This window comes from Crocodylus siamensis, chromosome 11 (genome assembly GCF_052110815.1).
Source record: "Crocodylus siamensis isolate JL-2025a chromosome 11, ASM5211081v1, whole genome shotgun sequence".
NCBI lineage: Eukaryota > Metazoa > Chordata > Crocodylia > Crocodylidae > Crocodylus > Crocodylus siamensis.
The window spans coordinates 20,066,743-20,090,573 of NC_143405.1; the positions used below are offsets into that span (position 1 = coordinate 20,066,743).

At 43.8% G+C, this 23,831-nt stretch overlaps 1 protein-coding gene across 21 annotated transcripts in view; it reads left to right on the forward strand.

The window, feature by feature from the left end:
• ZNF618 (zinc finger protein 618) overlaps window positions 1–23,831 on the forward strand; it is a 278,012-nt gene extending 254,181 nt beyond the window's left edge. For 20 of the 21 annotated variants that reach the window (XM_090021214.1, XM_090021212.1, XM_090021215.1 and 17 more), the window contains 3 exons: window positions 8,171–8,248; window positions 12,453–12,554; window positions 13,818–23,831. In XM_090021214.1, the coding sequence (XP_089877340.1) occupies window positions 8,171–8,248; window positions 12,453–12,554; window positions 13,818–15,331 (1,694 nt within the window). In that variant the 3' untranslated portion in view covers window positions 15,332–23,831. The remainder of the gene's footprint in view (window positions 1–8,170; window positions 8,249–12,452; window positions 12,555–13,817) is intronic. The other variant, XR_016438423.1, reaches the window with a different exon arrangement.

Here is a 23,831-nt window from a genome sequence, read left to right on the forward strand (position 1 = left end):
AATCAGCAACCAAAGCTTCGCACAGCCCTAGCCCATATGTATGTAATGCTGCTAAGATATAGATGAATATGTAAATAGATTGCAGATTGAATGCTTCTTGTTCCTTAAGGACTACGTGACATTCTTTTCATCTGTCTGTCTTTCATATACAAACAATCTCACACGCTCATGCGTACACACACATATATGTACATGAACAACTGTTTGCAACCAGGTAAAAGGAGTGCTGGAAATCATGTCAAGCCTAAAACAGGCTCCCTCTCAGCCATCAGTTCACTGTCATCAGCTGAGGTAGCTCCTGTAATGAGTGGTCACTGTGAACTGTGACTACCAAACAGAAGCAAAATGTCAGCACTTTGAGAAGACCATGGTACAAATTTGAGAAGAAATCACTGTCTCATCCTTTTCTTTTTAAACTACAAGTGGTACAGGTACAAGTGGAGAAAATGTGACTTAGAAGAGAAGATGTTTGAGGGGCATTCCAGGCCTCAGCTCAGCGATGAAGACAGTAACTAAAGGACTCAAAAGGAACAGAAAGATGAATGAAGTTGGCAGAACAAATGGCCCCAATGTGAGATGATGGACGAGTTATAAGCTGGACAGAGCTAAGCCTGTGAGGGTGCGATGCTCATATTGTAGGTGTAAGGATGGTTATAGCCAGTGCCAGGATTCTTTCATGGCAGAGCAGTGATATAGTGTGTCTCATTCTCCATGGATCACAGACACTTAATTGTTGCCACTTTAATTGGGAGAGAGGGATAGCAGTAACCTGTAGTCTAAATTGTGTTCCCTGTAGATCAGCTCCATTTTGTAATCCCCTCACTAGGAGGAAGATAGGAAATAGCAGCCTACAGCCAAATGGACAGGAACTAGGAACAGGTAAAGCTGCCATGTTCTTTGAGTTGGAATGGATTTCAGGGGCTTAGGAAGGTTTGAGGGATTCAAAAGACTAAAGGAAGGAGCTATATGGAGGTCTTCTCAGCAAATAAGGCAGAGGCTGGTGACTTGACCCTTGGCCTGTGTTGTGGCTGTGGGTGAGTTGGAATGGGTTTAGGATTTGTGTGACTTTAAAAGGTGGCTGGCAGATGAGACAGAGTCCTTGTTCCTGAAGAGATTGTAGACAGCAGGTCTGGGTCCAAGAGGGAACACAAGAGAAATGGGTCACTCAGGGGACCCAAGAAGGGATGTGTCTGGATTAGGATGTAGTAAACCCACCCAGGGAAAAGGATTTTCACCACAGCAGAACAGGCCATCACAGATGTACTGCAGGGAAAATAGGAACCATATTGTCTAGTCCATCTAGAACACCATGGTCAGGGTGTGTTATCAGCAGGGATCTGGGTTTTCCTTTTTGTACAGAAAAAAACCACAGCCCTTTTTTTTTTAACAGAGAAAAATGCGGATTTTTCATTTTAACGGAGAAACCCACAAGTTTTCCACTTCTGCAAAGAGCTCTCTGCAGGCTGGCAGATTTGCAGCCTGCAAGAGCTTCTTGCAAAAAGGGCGGCAAACCCTAGGCCATGTCCCAAGGGGAAGGGAAAGGGTGGAGCCTGAGCTGTCAGCCAGGGCTTGGCTCAGGTTCACTTTCCCTCCTGGAGGCTTTGAGGTAAATGAGGCTTGCAGGGGGCTGGGGACCCCTCCAGCAGGGCTGAGGGGCTGTGGGATGGGAGCACCGACAGTGCTGCGGGGCAGGTGACTGCCAGGCCTGGGGGTGGGAGATATGGGAGCTGTGGGAAGAGCCAGGAGTGGGGGTGGAGGGCAGGGCAGGGGTGTGTGGGTAAAGGCTGAGGGAGCAGGGAGGTATCTATGGGAAGCCCCACATGGAGGGCTGGCCCAGCCAGATGTCACGTGGACCAAGAGATGCATACCATCAGGCTGGGCAGGAGGCTGCACATGGAGGCACAGAGTTGTGCACCACTGGGCCAGGTGGGCTTTGTGCCTCCACGTATGGCTTCCTGCTGAAGTGCTGGAAGGCCTACATGGATGCACAGAGCCTGCCCAGCCCAGTGGTGCACAGCTCCCAGTCCACACACCATCAGGCCAGGCCGGCTGGCTCCATGCCTCCACATGGGGCTTCAGGCACTCCAGTGGGAAGTTGCCCATGAAGGCATGGAGTCCACCTGGCCCAATGGTGCACGGCTTCCGCCTGCCGTATTGCAATCTGCATGTGCTGACACAGAGGCAACCCAGCCTGGTGTGAAGGTGCACATCAGCAGGCTGGGCGGGCTCCGTGCCAGCACATGCAGTCTCTGGGACTCAGCCAGAGGCATGCGCCACCTGGGGCTCTGCCTGCCACGGCTATGAGTGCCCCGAGGGCCTGCTGCTGCTGAGCCACCAGTGGTGGGGGCTATACACCATAAATCCCACACCTGCCCATAAACTCTATATGCCCCCACACCCCCCAACAACTGTTTACAACCTCCCACATACTCCCATACCCTCTCCCCAGACATACCCACACTGCACCACACACCTTCACAACCCCCACATAAATCCCACGTACCTCTCCCACAACTGCCCACCAACCCTACCCCCCACACCTTTATAAATCCTCCCACACCCCCCCCACACCTACCACCCAACTGTACAAAGTACCTGCATATATGTCTAAAGAAGGTTCAAATAGTGTTATATTTCGTTTAATGTATAAAAAATAAAAATAATTAATTTTGCGTAATTTTGAGTGTTCCTGTGCATAATTTTGAATTTTTCTGTGCATAATTCTTTGGGGTATACAGAGTGGTCTCAGCAGGAGCTTTGATTTTCCATGATGAAAACCCAAAATCAAATGCTAAACTATGTAGGTATTTAGAATTGATTTTATTTTAGTGATTGAGGCACTGGCAGGCTTCCAAATTGCTTTAAAATTGTAAATACATCAAGAAAACATTGTGTTCAGCTGATATCTCTATATATAGTGGCCTTTCATTTTAATCATGAATTTGGGGGGTTTAATCAAAGAATTTGCAATTTGTTATTAGAGAAAACCAGGATCACTGGTTATCAGTATCGTCTCATGCCAGTCCCCATCGGACCAGGAATTACTCTCGCTCCCAGTTTCAGAATCTTGGCTCTTTTTCTCAAGCTGTAGGAATTCATGGCTTTTTTTAGCTTGGTAGGTCCTCAGTGCAGTCCCTTGTGTGTTGGCCAGTGTAGCAACTTTTGGTCCACTGAGGATGAGTGTGGTCGTGGAGGGACTGTCTGAACCTCTGTGGCTCAGTGTCTTTGGAAATAAAATACTTTTCCCAAGCAGCTCTAGCTGCTGGCCTTAACCGTGTGGAGCATTTTGAGCAATTTGAGAGGTATAGGGCAGGTGGGTTAGAAGAGACGGGTTACCAGGGCATGACCGTTCTGTCTCAGAGCAGAGCACGTGGATTTGGGTTGAGGCTCAGGAGAAAAATCATCAGGAATTAGTGAGCAGACTCAAGAATGATTCAGAAGTGGTGAGCCATTCACCCAGTGGGAATGGTTAAAGAGGCTTCTTGTGAGGGAGACGAAAGGGATTTGTGATGGAGGTGAGGAGTTCAGAGGCAGGGCAAAGAATCATGGAGGACTACAAGAATTCAGAAGGCAGTTATGAGGGAGGCTTAAGAGGGGGAAATTAATAACAAAAGAAAAAAGGGGACCAAAGGAGGCAAAAATACAGAAAAATAAAAGACAAGACATGACTAAAAATAGAAAAGTGGAGAAGAAAAGGAAACAGGAAAAAGGTAAAATGTTTTGGCATTCAGAAACATGAGATGAAGCAGGAGAAGAGGAGGACAAAAAGAAATGGAAGAAGAAAATAAAAAGGGAAGCAGGCACCTTTTAGGGTACAAAATTTAGTAAAATGTATTGATTCTCCTATTTTGTGCTGTACTTCCAGAAAGATGTTCTGTATCTGAGTTTGAATAAATGCAGTGAGCTGGCTGACTGTTCGGAGCACTTGCATTCAAACAGTTCCACTTTCCCAGCACTTGACACAGGATCCAGCCCTTGCTGAATGGTTGAGCACTAGAATCTCAACCTTTTAAACTTTATGGTGCTTTTGGTACTGAAGAAAAAAACTATCCACCAAAATAAATTAAAACATTGCTGTTTTCCTCAGCTTGTTGGCAGCCTGAAGCTGACACCAGGACATGTGATCTGTCCCATTAATATAAATGCACATTGACTCTGAAACTGCGTGATGGTTTACAAGGTGCCAAACAGTTTTCTGCTCCCAATCCACCCAAATTGCCAGAACTTCTAAATGTATTCTACTCAGTTGTAAAAACCACTCTCTTCTCCGTAGACAAGGTTTTTTGGGGTAAATGTGGTATCTTTTATTAAACCAACTAAATAGTTGGAAAAATTGTTCTTTGCAAGCTTTTGAGTACAAACACCCTTCTTCAGGGACAGGGAGAGTTTGTTGTTGCTTGGGTGCTCTCCTGGGTGGAATGGAGGCCAGTATGCAAAATGCAGGTCTGTGAAAATGCAAATGCATAGCAGTGAGGATCAAGGCCCTGTGAGACAGGTAGTTGGGGGGAAGTGGGGGAATTTTAAGTGGTGATAGAATGTAGCTGGTAAAATGCAGACAGGTTACCTGGGGTTATCAGATGGCAGGCAGGGTATAATGTGCTGTGAATCCAATGTCCATATTTAGTCCAGTAGATTTATGAAGTGAAGTTTGTAGGCTCGTCTACGAAGGGTGTTTTGTAAATTCCCTTTGAGGATTAGAACTGAGAGACTGGAAAGACAGTGGTTGTCTTGTGAGAAGTGTGCACCCACAGGTAGTTGGGTATTCTTGTCTTTGATAGATAGCTCCCTAGGTTTCAGTGTAAGAAGCCTTTTCATTTTTGCTTTATCACACATCCAGCTCTGTACTAAGTGCTGCTCTTTGCTATCTGCTATCAGGAGTTATCAGGAATTATAGCCAAGACAGTCTTGCGTATATTTTGGAAATAAGCAATCCGGACCTTCCCATGTGGTTGCTATTTCTGTTGTGCATCTAGAAGAGGTATGTGATATCTCAGTAATAAACTATACCTTTTTTCCTAAAAGCTTAGATACACATCTGTAACAGGTGGTCGTTTCTACAGGAAGCAATCCTTTGGGCACAAAGGGAGGCTATCCCAGTACCAGGGAAAAGGGGGAAAGGAGCCAAGAAACTTCCTTGGCTAAACAGGGAAATCCAGGGGAGCCTCAGGGCAAAAAAGAAGGTATATAGGCAGTAGAAGCAGAGGGAAGCTACCAAGGAGGAGTATACCTACTTGGCCTGCACTTGCAGGGAGGCAGTTAGAAAAGCCAAAGCAACTACAGAGCTTAGGCTGGCAACACAAATTAAAGACAACAAAAAGTCTTTTTTTTTAGGTATGTGGGGAGTAAAAGGAAGGTGCAGGGCAGCATAGGACCCCTACTGAACGAGAAGGATTAATTAGTGATAGAGAGGGGGGACAAGGCTGAGCTATTCAATGAGTTTTTTTCCCTCAGTGTTCCTGAACAGGGCTCAAAATAAGTCTCTTAATGGGTTCTTAGATGGGCATCAGAGGATCACCAGCCAGCCAGCTGTCGACGCTGACTTGGTGCAGAGCCACTTGGATGGACTGGACGTGTTTAAGTCAGCAAGTCCGGATGAGCTGCATCCAGGAGTCTTGAAGGAATTGGCCAGTGTCATAGCAGAACCACTGGCACAGCTGTTTGAGCGCTCGTGGCACTCAGGTCAGGTCCCAGAGGACTGGAAAAAGGGCAGTGTGGTCCCTATTTTCAAGAAGGGGAGGAAGGAGGATCCAAGTAATTTTAGGCTAGTCAGTCTTATCTCCATCCTTGGAAAGGTCTTTGAAAAGTTTATGAAGGATCATATTTGTGGGAGTCCAGCAGGAAAAATAAGGCAGCAGGGCAACCAGCATGGATTAGTAGCAGGTAGATCATGTCTGACTAGTCTGGTTTTGTTTTATGACAGGGTCACAAAATGCTTAGGGGCAGAAGTAGAGGTGGATGTCATTTTCTTGGATTTTAGCAAGGCCTTCAATATGGTATCTCTTCCCATACTCCTCAATAAATTAAGAGGCTGTGACATGGATGTTTACACGGTCCAGTGGGTGGCAAATTGGCTTAGCAGTCGCACCCAGAGAGTGGTAGTAGATGGATCGTTATTGACCTGGAAGGATGTGGGTAGTGGGGTCCCACAGGGTTTGGTCCTTGGTCCTGTACTCTTCAATATCTTCATCAGTGACTTGGATGTGGGTGTGAAGTGTACTCTGTCCACGTTTGCGGACAATACTAAATTGTGGGGTGAAGTACGCGCTCTGGAGGGTAGGGAATGATCACAGGCAGACTTGGACAGGTTAGAAAAGTGGGCAGTACACAATAGGGTGCAGTACAACAAGGACAAATGCAGAGTGCTGCACCTAGGGCACAAAAATATCCAGCACGCCTACTGGCTACGAAGTGACCCTCTCAGCAGCACAGAAGCAGAAAGGGATCTCAGGGTCATAGTGGACTCCAAGATGAGCATGAGTCATTAGTGTGATGAAATCATCCACAAAGCTAACTGCACTTTATCATGCATCAGCAGATGCATGACAAATAGAACCAAGGAGGTGACACTTCCCCTCTGTGCAGCAGTGGTCGGACCGCAGTTGGAGTACTGTGTCCAGTTTTGGGCGCTGTACTTTAAGAAGGATGTTGATAGACTTGGAAGTCTCCAGAGGAGGGCCGCTCGTATGGCATGGGGCTTACAGGACAAGCCCTATGAGGAGAGACTGAGGGACCTGGACCTCTTCAGCCTCCACAAGACAAGGCTGAGAGGTGATCTTGTGGCCACCTACAGATTCATTAGGGGAACACAGCAAGGGATTGAAGATGCTCTGTTCACCAGGGCGCCTCTTCGGGTAACAAGGAACAATGGTCACAAGCTGACAGAGAGCAGATTTAGGCTAGACATCAGGAAAAACTTCACAGTAAGGGTGGCCAAAACTTGGAGTGGGCTTCCAAGTGAGGTGGTGCTCTCCCCTACCTTGGGGGTCTTCAAGAGAAGGCTGGATATCTGTGACATCTGGCTGGAGTCACCTGACCGCAGCACTCTTTCCTGCCTAGGCAGGGAGTCAGACTTGATGATCTTTTGAGGTCCCTTCTGACCCTAGCATCTATGAACATACTGTAGGACCGGACTTTACTCTGTGCCTGCCAGTCAGTTATATACATAGTTCACATGCTGCGCTCATATTATTGTTATGAAGCATAATACCACAGAGGAGTAGTGCAAATAGGCTGGCATACAGGAACATCTAGAATTAAATCTTTAAGTAATTATGGTGCTATTCATGGTGTCTTGTACATCTTAAAGTCAGTACACTGCAACTAATATGAAAACTGAATTGGAAACGCACACTTTCAAGCCAGCTCACTGACAAATTAAGCTTTCAGTTTGCTTCTCCTCAGATAGAAGTAAGCTAGAAACATTCAGCTGGTTCATGGTCAGGTGTGAATTGTGTGCACAAATACTCACTAACCAAGACACAGCTTAGAGACATTTCCATCCCTCTCCACTGGCTGGGAATTTGGCTCTTGTGCTCTGCTCAGCCCCTTCCATGTCCTGTTCCCTTTCCCCCTCCACCTGCCTGCAGCTCATTTTTTTGTGCTGTATTCCTGTTCAGGCTTTCTGCATACCCTGGCTGCTGAACTTAATGTCCTTCAGCCCACCCCACAGAACTGAGGCTTGTCCAGTGGCCAGGAAAGCACAGGCCCAATTATCTATGCAGTGCCCCTGTTGCTTGAGGACAGTGGGATTTGTCACAGCCCAGTTCTCTCTATGGGTGGGAAAAGGGGGTAGGGGAGAGATCTGCCTTCTGATGCAAGAAAGGAGTCAGGAACTAGAAGTGAAAAAACTGGATTTAAAATTAAATTAACTTTTAAGGCACAAAAGAACAAAGAGCTATAAAAAGGAATAATTTTAAGCAGCAATGAATTGGCTGTAAATGTATAGCCTTTACAATCATCCACTAGTCTGATAAGGGCCCCAATCTTGCAAACACTTGTGGATGTGTTTAACTTTAAATGTGTGTAGTCCCAGTAACTCCCAGGGGCCTGCATGGTTAAATTAAGGACATGGAGATAGGCTTGCAGGATCAGATCCTGTGGCTGTAATTCAGGAGATGCTGTTTCTCTGCATATTCTATATAATTCTTGTGAACTGATTTCTTCTGAACAGAACCTTACACCTGTGGAGCTTGTGGAATCCAGTTCCAGTTTTATAACAATCTCCTGGAACACATGCAGTCCCATGCAGGTAAGTTGGGCACAACTAGTTCATATGGTTGAATGACAGAGTTTCACCTGATGCCAACTCCTCTCACTGTGCCTGTGGAGTTTCCTGAGCTTTCAATTTTTAAAGACCATGCAATTTCACTTGGCATTCTCAGGGGAAAAAAAGTTAGATGAGCTAGAGCATGGGGCAGTGGCTCCCAGAGCACAGGGCTCTTTAAGTGATTTAATGGGTATTTCAGATCACTTTCTGTGGGTAGGTTAAAAGTGTACATTATACTCGTATGTTGTGTATCAAATCACACCACTCTCTTCTCATCCCAGCAGTATCTAGGAACTGATCATTTCATTAGCAGTCATCAGCCACTCCACTCAGTGGAATTCAGATCTAAAAAGCAGATGGAGATCTTCTGTGCTGAGAAAAAGCCATCCTAGACTCAGGCAAAGTTTCTCCTTGAAGCCAATAAAACCTTTGTCTTCATTGTTACTCTTCCCTGCTCATAGGTATTGTAGCTGTAGTGTAGAGAATGAAAATTTCATTTTAGGAAGGATGGTGAGATTTGAACACTAACCTGTAGTGTCTCATACCAAATGCCCCCAAATAAGACATGTACCTTGTTTTTTGGGAAGGCAGAACACAGAAAAAAAGATATTTCCACTGGAGGGTCAGCTGAGCCCAGCCAGCCAGGACAGTGACAGGGAGCAGGTGGGGGGTTAGACTCTGCTGGTGGTTTCAAATCAGCCTGGGTGATCAGCTGTAGGATGCCAGGCTGAGGACCAAGGTTCAAAGCCATGGTGTGACAGTTTAGCTTGATTAGTGGAACATAAAGATCATTAAAAAGGAAAGATGATCATTAACAGTTGCAAAGAACAATGTGCCTTTAAATCAATTGACTTACTCAGCTGCCTGAATAGTAATAGTAATGCCACTGCTGCTGTACTGTGGAGCAGGAATCAAATCAGCGTGGGTTTTACTCTAGGCAGGAGGTCAGCTTCCCTGCTTAAGACGCACACTCCAGTTTGGGGGATGAGGTGGGCTGATTTTGAGGGGAAAGGTATGTGTGGTATGTGAGTAAATATGGTATCTTCATTCGGTCATTGAATTCTTCACTATTTGGCAAAAGACATTTCTGGGGAAAAATAGTTTGGGCATTCAAAACATTTTAGCTTCCATTTTTCTTTTTTTTTTTTCCCAAGAGTTTTTATCTCGGTATAAATTTCAGTATGGGAAATCAGTGCATTTCAACTTATACATCTCAAAACAGAACACTGCCTTTCATACAGTGCCCCTATGCACTGTGTGGCAAAGGCCTTTCGGTGTTTTACTGAATGCATTCACTGAAAAAGCAGTGACACCTCAGCATGGTGTGTGCTGGCACTAAGCTCCCACTTGCCCCACTGTACTGAGGAGTCTGGCATCATGACAGTATGTCTGTTAGAGTATTACACCTGCATCCCACACATGCAGCAATCTGATAGGACTGTGGATAGTGTCAAATGCCTTTCCTGATAGGGCATGGAGAAACCCAGTTTAACTTGTCATTTCTGAAGTCTTTTCAGAGTGTTTATGGTAAATATCTAATCTTCCAACTGAAAATGATGAGTCTATTAGACCCTTTTACACAAGTGACTGAACACCGGGAATATGCTGCTAGTCTCAAAGAGTAAGAACAGGGCTTTGTTGGCACTTGAATCATGCAGAGGGCTGAGTCTGGAGGCTAAAAGGTAATTAGGAAAGATTATAGCTCTGTAAAATAGCTACACAATGGGAAGAAGCAATTAGAATGTAAATTGGAGACTGAGAGGCAGAAATAGCATGGCAGAATACAAGGCAAAGGAATTTATTCTGTAATTATACTGTGCAATATACAGCTTTGACTCCCTTTAGAGTACTTTGTTCAGGTCTAGTGCTACCATATAATGCCTTTTTTGCAATCTACTGCTAAAATAAAGAGGACAACAAGGCTGAACCTGGATTAAAGGATTGGAGGCATGACGAGAAATTAAAGAAGAGTGATCTATCTAGACTCAACCTGACTGATAAAAGAGGATGAGAATGAACTGCACAAATCCTATTAACACCATATCAAATGCCAGTGGATAATTGCACAAAATAAATCTCCTAATATTATGAAATAGATTTAAAAAGGGAAATACAGTTTTCCCCTTGCCAGGACCAGAAGGCTGTCACATGAATGGGTCTTACCTGAACAAAATTGGAACAGACACAAGGCCTGTCTCATTAGCTACCAGCAGATATACAGAATTCATACTATCTGTGCTGCTGGCAACGGAGCAGTTACAATAGACAGAATTGGGGAAAATCCAGCCAGTCATTTCTGATTTCCAGCATTTTGCAGAAGGTCTCCTGTTTCTCCTTTCTTCTCTTCATTCCCACAAAAGCTTGTGTAGTTGCCTTCTTTCTGACTGGACTCTGTGGTCTTGGAGCTCAGCATCAGGCTCTCCAAATACTGGACATCCCCTTCTAGGTACACTGTGTAAGGTCTTGGCTCCCTTGGACAGGCAGAGAGACCCCCTGACAGGCCCACAACCAAATCCCTGCCCTATTATTTGTTCATCTGCTATAGAATCACAGTTTAGTTATGGAAGCGGTGTTCTCTTCCATTTTCAACCATTTCCTGAATCTCTCTTGAGTGAGATCCAGTGAGTTGTTGGCCTAGGACATTGCCAATGTAATGCCCAGGCAGGATAAAAGTAGGGTAGTTTGTGGCAACTGAATTTACCCTGGTGCAGGATGGGGTGAGGGGGAGCAGGCAGAGAGGGCCTATTCAGTCTATGTGACATGTAAGAGGTGAAGGGAGAGTTGAACGATGGTTACAAACCAAGAAGAGTTGATCAGATTTCAGCCTCACAGGAAGTACTATCACTGAGCACTACAATAAGCAGTTTATTCAGCCTAGGGGCAACAATGAACAGGTCCAAAGGAAATTCTTACCTGGTTTTCTGTGGTGGAGAAAAACATATTTTTAATCTTACAAAATCTTCAGGTACCAGGAGGCTGAGGATAGCATAGGGCATAGGCAGATGTAATGTTTATAGTGCTTTAATCAACTTTTAAGTGCATAAAAACTGAGCAGACAGAGGACGCACCGTGTTCTAGTCCTGTGAATTAGTCCACGCTATATCAGACTCTGAAGTGTTTCTCAGGGATACTTTAGCTGGGAGGCTGTTCTGTCTGCCCTTATACTACTGAAGCTCTACAAATTTTAATTGCTTCAACAATATTTGAGTGCTTTATATGTATGTCTCTCCGTATCTCCAAAACCCCAGGGCAGGGCTGCCCAGTTGGCTGCTCATGAGCTGCATGCAGCCCCAAGGGATTGACCTGTGGCCCCCTCTGGCTCCTAGTCTGGGTGCCACTACCTACATTGCTCTCCTGCTGCTGCTGCCAGAGTTTCTGGCCTTCTTCCTCCTCCAGCTTCCCCTTCCTACCACCACCCCGGGGGAGTTTGGCAGTGCTGAGGACTTGGGGAGACCAGGGTGCTTGGAGAGTCCCAGGGACACCAGCAGGGTGTGGCTCCAACCACTCAGAAGTTGGAAAGATAGGAAGGTTGCTACGAGGTAGGATCTTAAGGGGATAAAAAAATAAATCAAGAAAAGAACCAGAGATCAAATTTGCTTAAAAGTCTCTCCTTTTCAGTTTTTTTTTTTTTTTTTTTTTTTTGCACTTACCCTCACAAAAATCTCTTGCTTATTCCAGAAATTAAAGTGACAACTGTTTTAGGCCCCACTGAAAACACTCTAGATGTCTTGTCTTGGCTCTACAGTCACAGCTAGCTAACAGATGTGCTCCTGAGGCTGTGCTGATGGCATCAGTGGCACTAAAGCAAAAACAAGTTGCTGTTATTTCAGCTGCATTAAGGAGATTGGGGCAATATGCTGTGTGTGTCTGCATACATGCAAACCTTGAGAACAGAGGCACTGCAAGGTTAAAAACATCATTTTCTATTGTTAGTTAACTATTAAAAACCTACAGAAAAATATAGTAGAATAGGGTTACGCTAACAAAGGAAATTAAAAGTAAAAAGTATTGGAGACCATTTTCCCATTCTGTGCTTTAAGCTTATTCCTATCTTACTGTCCTGAGGAGACTGAGAGTACAAGAACTGACATAGACCATCCCAGCACATGGCCACCATATGTTTCCTTCCTAGTGAAATGTGTGTCCCCCACCTCTGACTAATGTATTCATGTCTTGTGCCCCACAGCTGACAATGAGAACAACATTGCCTCTAATCAACCCAGATCACCTCCGACTGTTGTGGAAGAAAAGTGGAAACCACAGCTCCAAAGAAACAATGCCAATAATAGTATGTAGCAGTGTTTTCTCTTTGAGCAGTATATTTTACCTGTAGGTGCTGAACCAGTGGCTCTGTATCTGAGGCAAAACTGTAGTTCTAGCAGGCCAAAGATCATACTCCTCACTAGTCTCTGGTGCTTTTAATTACATGTTTTTCCTCAGTTGTCCACATAGGATTCTACAAACTGTTGTCTCTCTTCCCACTGGCACACCATTGGAATATGTTCTGAGGACATGTGGGAACCCCAGAGGAGAAGATGAGTATGTGGTGATAGTCCCACATCCCCCCCAAAAAAAATTATTGAGAGAACACCTGTCCTAAACCAATTAGCTAGATTAGACTTCCATAGGAGTTGCAACTTCTGATCTGAGGTTAGATTTCTGTGCCACAAGATGCAACATCATGCCATAAAGCATAACCTGGTATTTACTGGCAATGACAGGAGTCAGCCTGACTCTGGATCAGCCACTAACAAGCCACATAACCTTGTACTTTGGTCACAGCCTCCTGCGCATAATCCAGAAACATTAGTAAGGTGCTTTAGCTGAGCTGCCCTGAAGAAACACCGTTCATTTGAAACCTAGTGCTCCATTGGGCCAAAAATGGCATTAACCATATAGCCATCAGCAGCCCCTCAAAATGGGAACAACTTGAGCTGGGAGAATTGAAGGAGATCCTTAAATTATAGTAAAGCTAAATTGAACAAAGAAGCCAGATGTCCATACAAACTTGTATAGATGTAGCTCTTATAAAAGCATTTGATGCTAACACAAGACCTGAATCCTAAACTCAAATTGAAATCAATATTGGAATGGAAAGGCCAGTTTACCATAATGATATATGCCAGGTGAATCAGAATCCTAATTGCCAACATTTATGCACTGAAAAAAAATAGCTGCTTGATTAGAATTTTCGGTGCCAACAAGAGATCCGTTGTAAGGAACAAAGAGCCTGTGGCCCTCACCTTGGCTAGATTCTGCTTAATCCGCTTGTGCAGTTTCTCTTCCCAAGGCCAGGAAAACTTGCACACAAGCCCCTCTCTGGTTTAAGGAAAAGAACAAGGCCATCACTATAACATCAGGAGAACCTGAAATTAGAAACAATTTAGGATAGGAGCTGCCCATAGGAAACGCTAGATTCAAGAATAGACTTCTATCTGCTGCAGTCTGGGCAAGTATTACTCTGTGACATAGTATCTTGCCCCTTTTCCTATCCCTGGTATAGAAGGAACAGTTCTGACAAATCCCTTGCCTTTTTTGTATTTCCCTGCAGCATCTGCAAGTGGTTCGGTAGGAAACAGTGCGATTCCAGAGAAGGAGCGGCAGAACATTGCTGAGAGGTTGCTGCGGGTGATGTGCACCGATCTGGGAGCTCTGAGTGTGGTGAGCGGGAAGGAATTCATCAAGCTGGCACAGACCCTGGTGGATAGTGGCGCTCGCTATGGTGCCTTTTCTGTCACTGAAATCTTAGGTAACTTCAATACTTTGGCTCTGAAGCACTTGCCTCGGATGTACAACCAAGTGAAAGTGAAAGTGACCTGTGCCCTGGGCAGCAATGCCTGCCTGGGCATAGGGGTCACGTGCCACTCTCAAAGTGTTGGCCCAGATTCCTGCTACATTTTGACAGCTTACCAGGCAGAAGGCAACCACATCAAGAGTTATGTCCTGGGAATTAAGGGTGTGGACATCCGAGAAAATGGTGATTTTATCCACCACTGGGTGCAGAACGTTCTCTCAGAGTTTGTGATGTCAGAAATCAGGACAGTGTATGTCACAGACTGCAAGGTCAACTCATCTGCTTTCTCCAAGGCAGGCATGTGCTTGCGTTGCTCAGCCTGTGCCTTGAACTCAGTAGTGCAAAGTGTGCTGAATAAGCGAACACTACAAGCTCGCAATATGCATGAAGTCATCGAGCTCCTGAATGTCTGTGAAGATTTGGCAGGGTCCACAGGCCTCTCAAAGGAGACCTTTGGCTCTCTGGAGGAGACTTCTCTCCCACCCTGCTGGAACTCAGTGACTGACTCCCTCCTGCTTGTCCATGAGCGCTACGAGCAGATCTGCGAGTTCTACAGCAGGGCCAAGAAAATGAACCTCATCCAAAACCTGAACAAGCATCTGCTCAGCAACTTGGCAGCCATTTTAGCACCAGTGAAACAAGCAGTGATTGAGCTAAGCAATGAGAACCGGCCCACTTTGCAGCTAGTCCTGCCCACGTATGTTAAACTGGAGAAGCTATTCACTTCCAAAGCCAATGATGCTGGTGTAGTCAGCAAGCTCTGCCATCTCTTCCTGGAGGCACTGAAAGAGAACTTCAAAGTTCATTCTGCACACAAAGTAGCCATGATTTTGGACCCTCAGCAGAAGCTGCGGCCTGTCCCACCGTACCAGCATGAAGAGATCATTGGCAAAGTCTGTGAATTGATCAATGAAGTGAAAGAGTCCTGGGCAGAAGAAACAGAATTTGAACCTTCCACCAAGAAACCACGGGCAGCAGGCGAGGCCCCACCAGCTCAGGAAGAAGACCGGTTTGGGAAAAATGAAGTCTATGATTATTTGCAAGAACCCCTCTTCCAGGCCACTCCTGATCTGTTTCAGTACTGGTCATGTGTTACCCAAAAGCATACAAAACTAGCCAAGTTGGCCTTTTGGCTCTTAGCAGTGCCTGCTGTTGGTGCCAGAAGCGAATGTGTAAATATGTGCGAGCAGGCCCTCTTAATCAAAAGGAGGCGACTGCTCAGTCCAGAAGACATGAACAAACTCATGTTTTTGAAGTCCAACATGCTTTAAAACTATCTTTTAATTAAAAAACAAAACAAAACTTTAAAACACTGTTCCAAACAAAGAGAAAAAATTTAAGTTCTAAACACTGTGGACCTCATTATGAATGCCCCTGGAAACCAAGTGCTTTTTTATATATATATAAATATATATATAAAAATATAAATATATATAAAAACTAAGTTTGAGAGGAGAGCTGAGCACGTGTGAGAGACAGCCCTCTGCCAGGAACGTGCTCCTTTCCATAGATAGCGTGTGGACTTGACAGACTTTCTAATGTTTTCAAGCGGGCAGACCAATGGGAGGCTGACGTTCTAAAGTCTTCAGGCAGCTGAGATCTAAAGTGACTTGAAGTTTCTTTTATTTCTCCTCTACCCCACCCTTCCTCTTGTCCCCTGGGCCATCTTGCCATGGATAATCAAACTACGTTGAACAGACCAGTTCTGCACTGGACTTTGCTCCTATGAATAACTGTACACCTTGAGGGCATTCGTTTGCAGCCTTCTTAACATACGTTGCATGTTATCAGGGCAGCTGTGTTTTACAAACACCAAGTTGTGTTAGAAGTCAGGATGGGAAACTTTAAGGAAATACATTATTTTAATCTTTTCATACAAGTAGTCCCTTCCCCCCCAAAGAGTTACTTTTCAGTCGCCACTCCCGTTTTTGAGTTAAACTTCTTAGCTAGTGATTTTACATTTGAGTTAGAACTGAGAGAAAGTATGGCAAAGAATGTCTGTGATTGTTATGTTTTATAGATTTTTTTTTTACACATTAACTTCTTTTTTCTGAAGTCCCACTGTAAACTAGCTTATCTCACCTGTATGTCCTGCATAACAGGGGTTCTCAAATTCATTTACAGAGTGGCCCATTCACCACTAAATAGCATCCCTGTGGGAACTGCAACGATTGCTTATATGGAAGAGTAACTTTAGGGAAGTAATGTACTGTTTAGCTACTTTTAATACAGTTAAATGGTGAGAGAAAAAGGAGAAGCCAGCATCTTTTGACCAGACAGCTCTCCACAGACCACCACCGAGTGATCCACCAGTGGTCCACCAGCTACCGTTGGAGAAGTTCTGCTATCTAAAATTCCTGTAAGCCTTCCCTGTGTGCAGATTCAAAATAATCTTTCACGTGATCGAGGACAAACCAAGGTGTATGATTTTTCAGGGGAACAAAGATCATCAGTTTTATAACTCTAGCGTTTGAAGGAAGAGAAGCATTGTGGGTTCAAAGATCGTTCTGAATGTAAGTGCTCCCACTCGAATACAAACTACACCTTTTCCTTTCCTTTTGTTTTGGGGAATGGTTTCCTCTGGTAGCATGAATGTCTTTTTAATACCTATAGTGCATTACACTATGTGTTACATTGCTGAATCATTCTGGCTAGGAAGGCCCTGTAACCTTAAAACTTCACATTCACTAGCTCTTCAGACTTGCAGCCCCTCCCCACCTATACTATCATAGAAGCCCAAGGACAAGGACCATGAGCCATTCCACTGTCAGTCAAGGCCAGCATCAAAATGGTCTAGTGCCTGCTCGCATGGTTCAAGCGCATTGTTGCACCTAACCTATTTGGGATGACAGATCAGGTGCATCTTGGATTAATCCAGATTTTTGGTGCCAAATTTAGTTCTCTGCAGGGTTTTAAGAGTCCAAAAGTGCAAAACTAAATGAATTCCTTCCTTAAAGTAGCATTTTTCACTGCAAGAAGTTCATAACTGCAATCCCTGGTGACAGTTAACCAGCCTTAGGGATTCACATACCCCAAATAAAGACTGCAGCAAATTAGTTAGCAATGCTATCTGTTCTGGACAAGAAGGTTTTGGGTTGACGTCCCTGAGCAGCTGTTCAGTGTACACTGACAGTGCAGTACTTAGGGACAAAGGCTGTTGCCCCCCTTAGAGAGGCCATCTTTTGAATAGGTATTAAAGCAAGATCCTTTCTACCAGTCTCAGTGCAGCAAAAATTCAAGGTCTCAAAACATGTTACGGAGTTGAAAAATAAGCCCCAGGACCTTTACCACTAAGTCCTTCTCAGTAATCGCATATGCTTATACCCTGTGTGAATACATATGGGTTGCTATGCTTGCTTGCAGTCTCTGCGTTCTTGGTATCACTGCACATTGTAAGGTACTTTGATTATGAAAGGTACTGAATGCTCCCCCTGGGCATACTGATCAGAGATGGGAGAGTTCACAAACTAATGACCCTTCCTATTATCAGGCACCCTGAAGGACAGCCCTTTGTTTACTGGCGTCTTCTTAGGCTGTCCCTTCAGGCTGGGGAAGCATTACACCTTGTGCAGAACAGGCGAGTTGAAAATTGTGTTGGTTGCCACCGCTGATGTTGGGGTGAAAACCAGTGGTTTCCTAAAGGCAGCTGTGAGTTGGTAGGGATTATTGCAGTCTCCTGCAGGAATAATATTTAAATGAGATCCCTCAAAGGCAAGAGACATCTGGAAATGTGCTTTCTCCTGCATTGGACTATGCAGGTGGAGATTTCTTCATTCTTTTTCTTCCTCTTCAACAAAAAGTTTTTGCTGTTTTTTTTCTCCCAGAGGAACTCTACTTGCCCAGCCATTTTAAGCAGCCCTTCAGTAACAAATCTATTTGCACATGCAATGCAAGAGAAAAATGTAAAAATTTCAGACTACCAAGAAAGATGAAAAGGGACAGCAAGGGAAATTCTGATGAGAAAGAATTGGAAATCCTTTGTAGCCAGAGCGAGAGAATGGGGAAGTCTTTGCCTAAGAGAGAACCCAAAGTTGCACCTGCCTTCATGTTTGCAGACTGTGCTGGGCACCTTGGTACTCAAACCTTGGAACAGGCTTTTAGTTCACTTTCTAGTAATGTCACTATTTTACAATTTAAATCAGGCTCCTTTTAGCCTGGGATTATCAGAGGAGCTGAAGAGAGCTGGACACCCAACTGCCAGTGAAATTCAAGTTTAGTTCAATGAGGGATGTGACTATCCAGCTCCCTTACATTCTTTGGCAAATCCCAGCATTAATCAGGACTGCATTTAGTAATGGACAGGGTTGGCAATTGGGGTGGGGGGAGGGGGGCTGGAGAGATTTGTCATCTCAGCTTAAACACAGAGTGGAGCATTTCCTATCCAGTAAAAGCTGTGTTATCTGGGACTGTGTTATCTGAAATGCTCTATTAACTGGCATGCCGATCAACATGGCAAAAGTGAAACCAGAAGTCCGATAGTGGCACTTCCAGTTTCGTTGAGTCCCACTTTGCCAACTTTGGACCATGGCCCGAGGCAAAGCAGCCTGCACGGGGCCCCCCCTCACTGTCCCCCAGCACACTGATGCCAGGGAGTGAAGGATCTGGCACACCGGACGCGGCAGGAGGGGCAGTGGTCTGAACAGGCAAAGACACTTCTCAGATAATCGGCATATTTGATTAACCAGCACTCCCCATTCCCCATGGATGCCGGATAACACAGCTTTTACATGCATATAAAAGGCACTGTGTGTGGGGAGCTAAACAAAGGAGACTTAGTATAGACTTAAAGCACTGAAATAGTGAATGAGACAGAACGGCAATAGTTTTGGCATTTACTTAATCCGTGGAGTAATAGTAAAAATGGTTTGAGAGCTTTTGTGGTGCAAAGGAAAGGGCCAGAATCAACGTCTCACCCCTTTGTCTAAATGCAATTATCAAGGCATCTTTGGTTAGTCACACTAATGATGAACTATAAACCAAAGCATGCATGCAGTGACGTCTATTAGGAGGGACCCCTCCAAATATTTATAAACTCAACCTGGCATCTAGGTTAAAACAGCAAACTGGTGAGATAACTTGCAACTACCTATTCCTCTCCCTACCTAGGGAATGGCAGAATCTGCAGCTTTTATTAATAGTAATAACAATAAATAAAAACATATTAAGGTTACCAGGTGTTCTGTTTGCAAGTACTCAGTGCTCTGCACAACTCATAGGATGATATTAGTGGCTGATAAGATGCCTCACTACTGAGCCTACCCATGTCTTGTCAGTTTTAAGGAAAGAATTAGGTCAGTGGTGCACAGATTTGCTTTATGTGCAAAAATGATACAGTGATGCTTTTCTTTCTCCCACCACTTGGTTATGCAGGCAGTGGCATATTCCCCAGACTGCAGATAATTTACAGAGGTCTTGATTTCAGGAAATTTTGTTGATTTGCTGCATTTTCTGTTTGCTTGCTGCTGTTTACTTAGTTTGGGGAAGATGAAGTGCTGTACATAGAATTACACTGTCACAGCAACAGGTGCTGTCTGGGGCCTTAGTAGGCAGGTGTAGGGAAAGAAGGAGATGTGGCCTCCGGATAATGGTGTGAACAGCAATGCAGGTTACATCCCATTTGAACTGGAAGGAAGGTTCTTAAGGAGCTCATTCATCTAGCTTGTGTGATGAACAGTTTGTATCTGCAGTGTTTGCCTTGGGAACCTGCCCTCTTCTTCATTTGTTCCCTTCTTTATTATTTAGAAATGCATTTGTGCATGAAAACAGAATCGCTGTTCTGTAGGAATTAATGTCCCTGCTGCTTTTTCTGCAAGTGACATCATAGGTGCCTGTTTGTGCCTTCACAATTTGTTTCGGAAATGATTATGATGTCACAACATTTTCTGAGAAGCAAGCACCAACACAAGATGAACTGTAACGGAACAAAGCTCCTTGTGTCATGTCCAAATATCCTTATTAGCAAAGACCAAGAGAACTAAGAAAATACAATATAAAGGCACAGTTTTATAAACAAAAAAATGTTTAGATGACTTGTGTTTCCATAAAACACAGCAGCTGGAGCACACCATTATCTGTTTCTACTCTCCATTTCTCCAGCCATAGAACACAGTTGTCATCTGACAGTGCTCCACTCACTGCTGTTATCTCCTAGAGAGTTAGTAACAGTGACTGTGATGCAACTGTTATCTCTCAGGCCAGAGTGAAGGATGCTATCGAAGCCTGAATTGCAGTAGAAAACTTGCATTAGTTTAAATAGAATCAAAATCAGTCTAGTGAAATTGCTGCCTTTGTAGCTCTATTGAAACCAGTTTAATCCTTGTTTGCAATGGTTTGCTTGTATCTAAATTATTGACTTATTTTGATTTAAATACGAGTTAAACCAAGTTAAGCCTCTACATTAGTGTTTGCACCAGTTTAACTAGCTCAATTTAGTTAATGATGTTATGATATATTTTTAATAGAAAAGGGACAAAAATTTCAGAAGCAACTCAGTGTGTTAGGGCCCTAAGTGCCTTTTGAAAATAGAGCTTAGATACTTCTCAAAATTTACCCAAGGCTTAAATTGCTGTTTCTGAGTATCACTGAGGAGTTTTCGGGCCTGGATACATGACACATTTACATCAATGTAATTTACATTAACTTTGTACAGCAATGTAAAATACACCAGGACCCAAGCAGACAGTTGAGCAACAGTCCTTGAGGACCTGCATGTAATAGGCTGTGATTACTACTACAGCCTACTCCTAGGTGGAAAGGAAGCAGGTAATAGCATGTTTTCCTTAAGGAAATGGCTTTCCCAGGGTAAACTATGGGCACACAACACGAAGACTAATGTGATTTACACCAGTGCAGTTTACCTCTGATGTTTTCTAGGATAATTCTGTATCAGATTCAAATAAGTAGCATTTGATGTTATGTCTCCATGTCCTTGGAGTTCCATAAGATGACTCCCAGTTGGGGGCTCTAACCCATAATAGTAGATTGGAGGATTTTCTGTTCAAAGAAATGTTTTCAAATACTTTTCTTGGAAGAGGCACGCCTACCGTCAGATTGGCATGGACTGTGGAGGTTTTGCCTTTCTTTGCACTGAGGAGCACAGAGCATGGTCCTCTTCGTTGGATCTCTCACGTGTATTTTAACAAACCAGTTCACATCCTTGCAGCCGCAGGATATTGACAGTGGCCTCGTCCCCCTTCCATGCATGTGGCAAGTTACAGTTTAGGGATGTTTACAGGCACTGTGCCTGGTAGTTATGTGAGAAGGTTGTTCATACAGTCTTCTTTGGAAGATGCTAGCTGAACACCTGTGTAGAATGGCTTAGATGGGGATGATGCCACGCTGAGCAAGGGGTTGGACTAGATGACCTCCTGAGGTACCTTTTAACCCTACTTTTGTATGATGCTATGACAACACACTATAACACTCCTTGGGATGCCACTAAGTTATCAACAAATTAGAAGGAAATCAAAGTAGCCCAAAAAATATTCAGTGCTAGATGGGTGAACATGTACCGAGGAAGGAATTAGATCTATCTAGTTTGATGGCCAAGGCAGGAAGAAAAGTCCTGTCATATTTGAGAGGAGCAAACACCCACAAGGTGGAGGAATAGTTAAAGTGGTCTGTATGGAACAATTAGGACTCAAGCAACGAAAGGAAATGACAGAGAATTAAGCTGGATATCAGGAAGCTCTTCCTACTGAAGAGAGGCCTCTTCAGTTGAGGAACAGTCATTCAAGACGTCATTTAAAACCAGACTGAAGGGAGCAATTGAGTGCGTTGTTAGGTACATTACCGTCCCAGCCCTTGCTGATGTGTAAGATAGTCAAATAGGCTTTCTTTACTGCAGTTATAATTTATGTTAGAGGCTTCGGGATGGGTGGTGTGTGAACTGGCCAGCAGGAAGAGGTGGCAACTGTTCTGGGAGCAACAAATGGGTACTTCTTAACTCTTAAAAGTAATAAGCCAAGAGAGACCAAGAGGATGCTATACTGAATCTTTAGCCACTTCTGTTACGCATTGCCTGTATTACACGGTGGTTTGAGTCCTTGGTGCATCAGTGGAGCTACGTAAGGGTTCACAGAAGCATGAAACCTAACGAGAGTCAGTAGGCAAAATTTTCAACAGAACTTTGGCTACTACATTTAAGAGGTGCTTAAACAATGTGTCCTATAGCAAAAGTACCCTCTTATACAGTATGTGGGATATGTCTGTACATCAAGGGAAATCTTAAGCACCCAGCAAAAATGTCTTATTGATCAAAACAAAAAAATGCAGAGAGAAAACCAGGCACAGGTCCTATTTTGCCCCTTGGAACTGTGGGAATAGTTTGTTTATGCTAGGCCAGCTATGGTAAACCAATGAGAGTGCCCTGAAATTTAATTTTATATATTGAATGTTTTCGGGGTTTCTGTTTAATTTTTTGTTTTGCTGGTTAGTTGGGTTTTTACTACACCAATTAGAGTCCTTTGTTTTTATACCTTGACTGACGAGTTTTGCTTACATTAGATGACCGTGTATCCAATAGCCTCTGTAGGGTTAATGATCTGTAGGCAGCTGAGTTTGAAATTTTTAGAGTACCTTCTGAAATGAGTCACTTAATTGTCTAGTTTGTGCACAACATCAACCACTGACTGAAAGCATTTTTTTTTCTTTCCATTGTTTTAGTGTCACTGACAGCAGAGTCAGCGTATGTCTTGGTACCCAGATGAGCAGCGTAGCCTTAACAATGGGACGATTTTACAATGGAAATGATGGGTAGAGGCATGTCAGACCCTTGCTTTTCACAACCAAAGTTCCTTAAAGAGACTTCCAGCCTCATGAGCCTTGAGTGCTTGTTTCCAGTCTTCTGGGGATTCTTGTGGTGGTCTCTGAAATGTGTGTGGTTAGGGTGTTTATTTTTTTTTTCCTTGTTGATGAAGTTATCCATGGATAAGAACCTTTCCGCTTTAGAAAGGAGATGTACTCTGGAAGGAGCAACAGTCCTAGGGCTGCTGTGTATTTTCTAGAGTCCGTTTAAATATGTTGGGACTTTTATTTAATTTTTTTAAAAATATTTAAAAGGAAAACTGATAACGGACAAACCGAATATTCATGATAGGTGAATAGCCAAGGTCACAAATGCAGGAGGAATGCACGTCACCCAGACTGTGAGGATTCTGGTCTGCGCTGTAGCTAGAAAGTGTGTCATACTGACAAAACCATCAGGAAATCCTCGTTTGCAGCCAGTCTGAAAAGAAGCCGTTCCTCATTTTGTATGTTAATTTCTCAAAACCTCCTGTTGGGAGTTGAATTCTCTTGTTGTTTCATCAGGAAAATGATTAATGTTCTCCTTTTCTTCCCCAGTCCCTTTCCTCAGTAACTTGTGTGCATTTACCTTTCTTTCTGTAGATGCAGATGTTCTAGGCAATACCATAGATGCACCTGCGTGTGTCTCTCTACCTGCAAGTGCAAGAATCTCATGTCATCTTAAAAAAAATACAAAAAATATACAAAAAATTATACAAAAAATATCTTTTTTAGGCCAGAGTTTTCTACAGGTATTAATGAATATTTTTCTTAATCCTTATAAGTTTTATGTGTTTAATATTTCTTAATACCGGTAGCATTAATTTATACTTTTGTAGCAACACAATATTTTTATAAACCGCCACCGCTGGCTTTGTCTTCATAATGGGGAAATGTGCGGGCAGCTGGCCCTGCACTGTACCATGTACTGTATTTAAAAGGTTATCTAATGTCACACTTGCTGTGTTAATAAACAAACAAAACCTG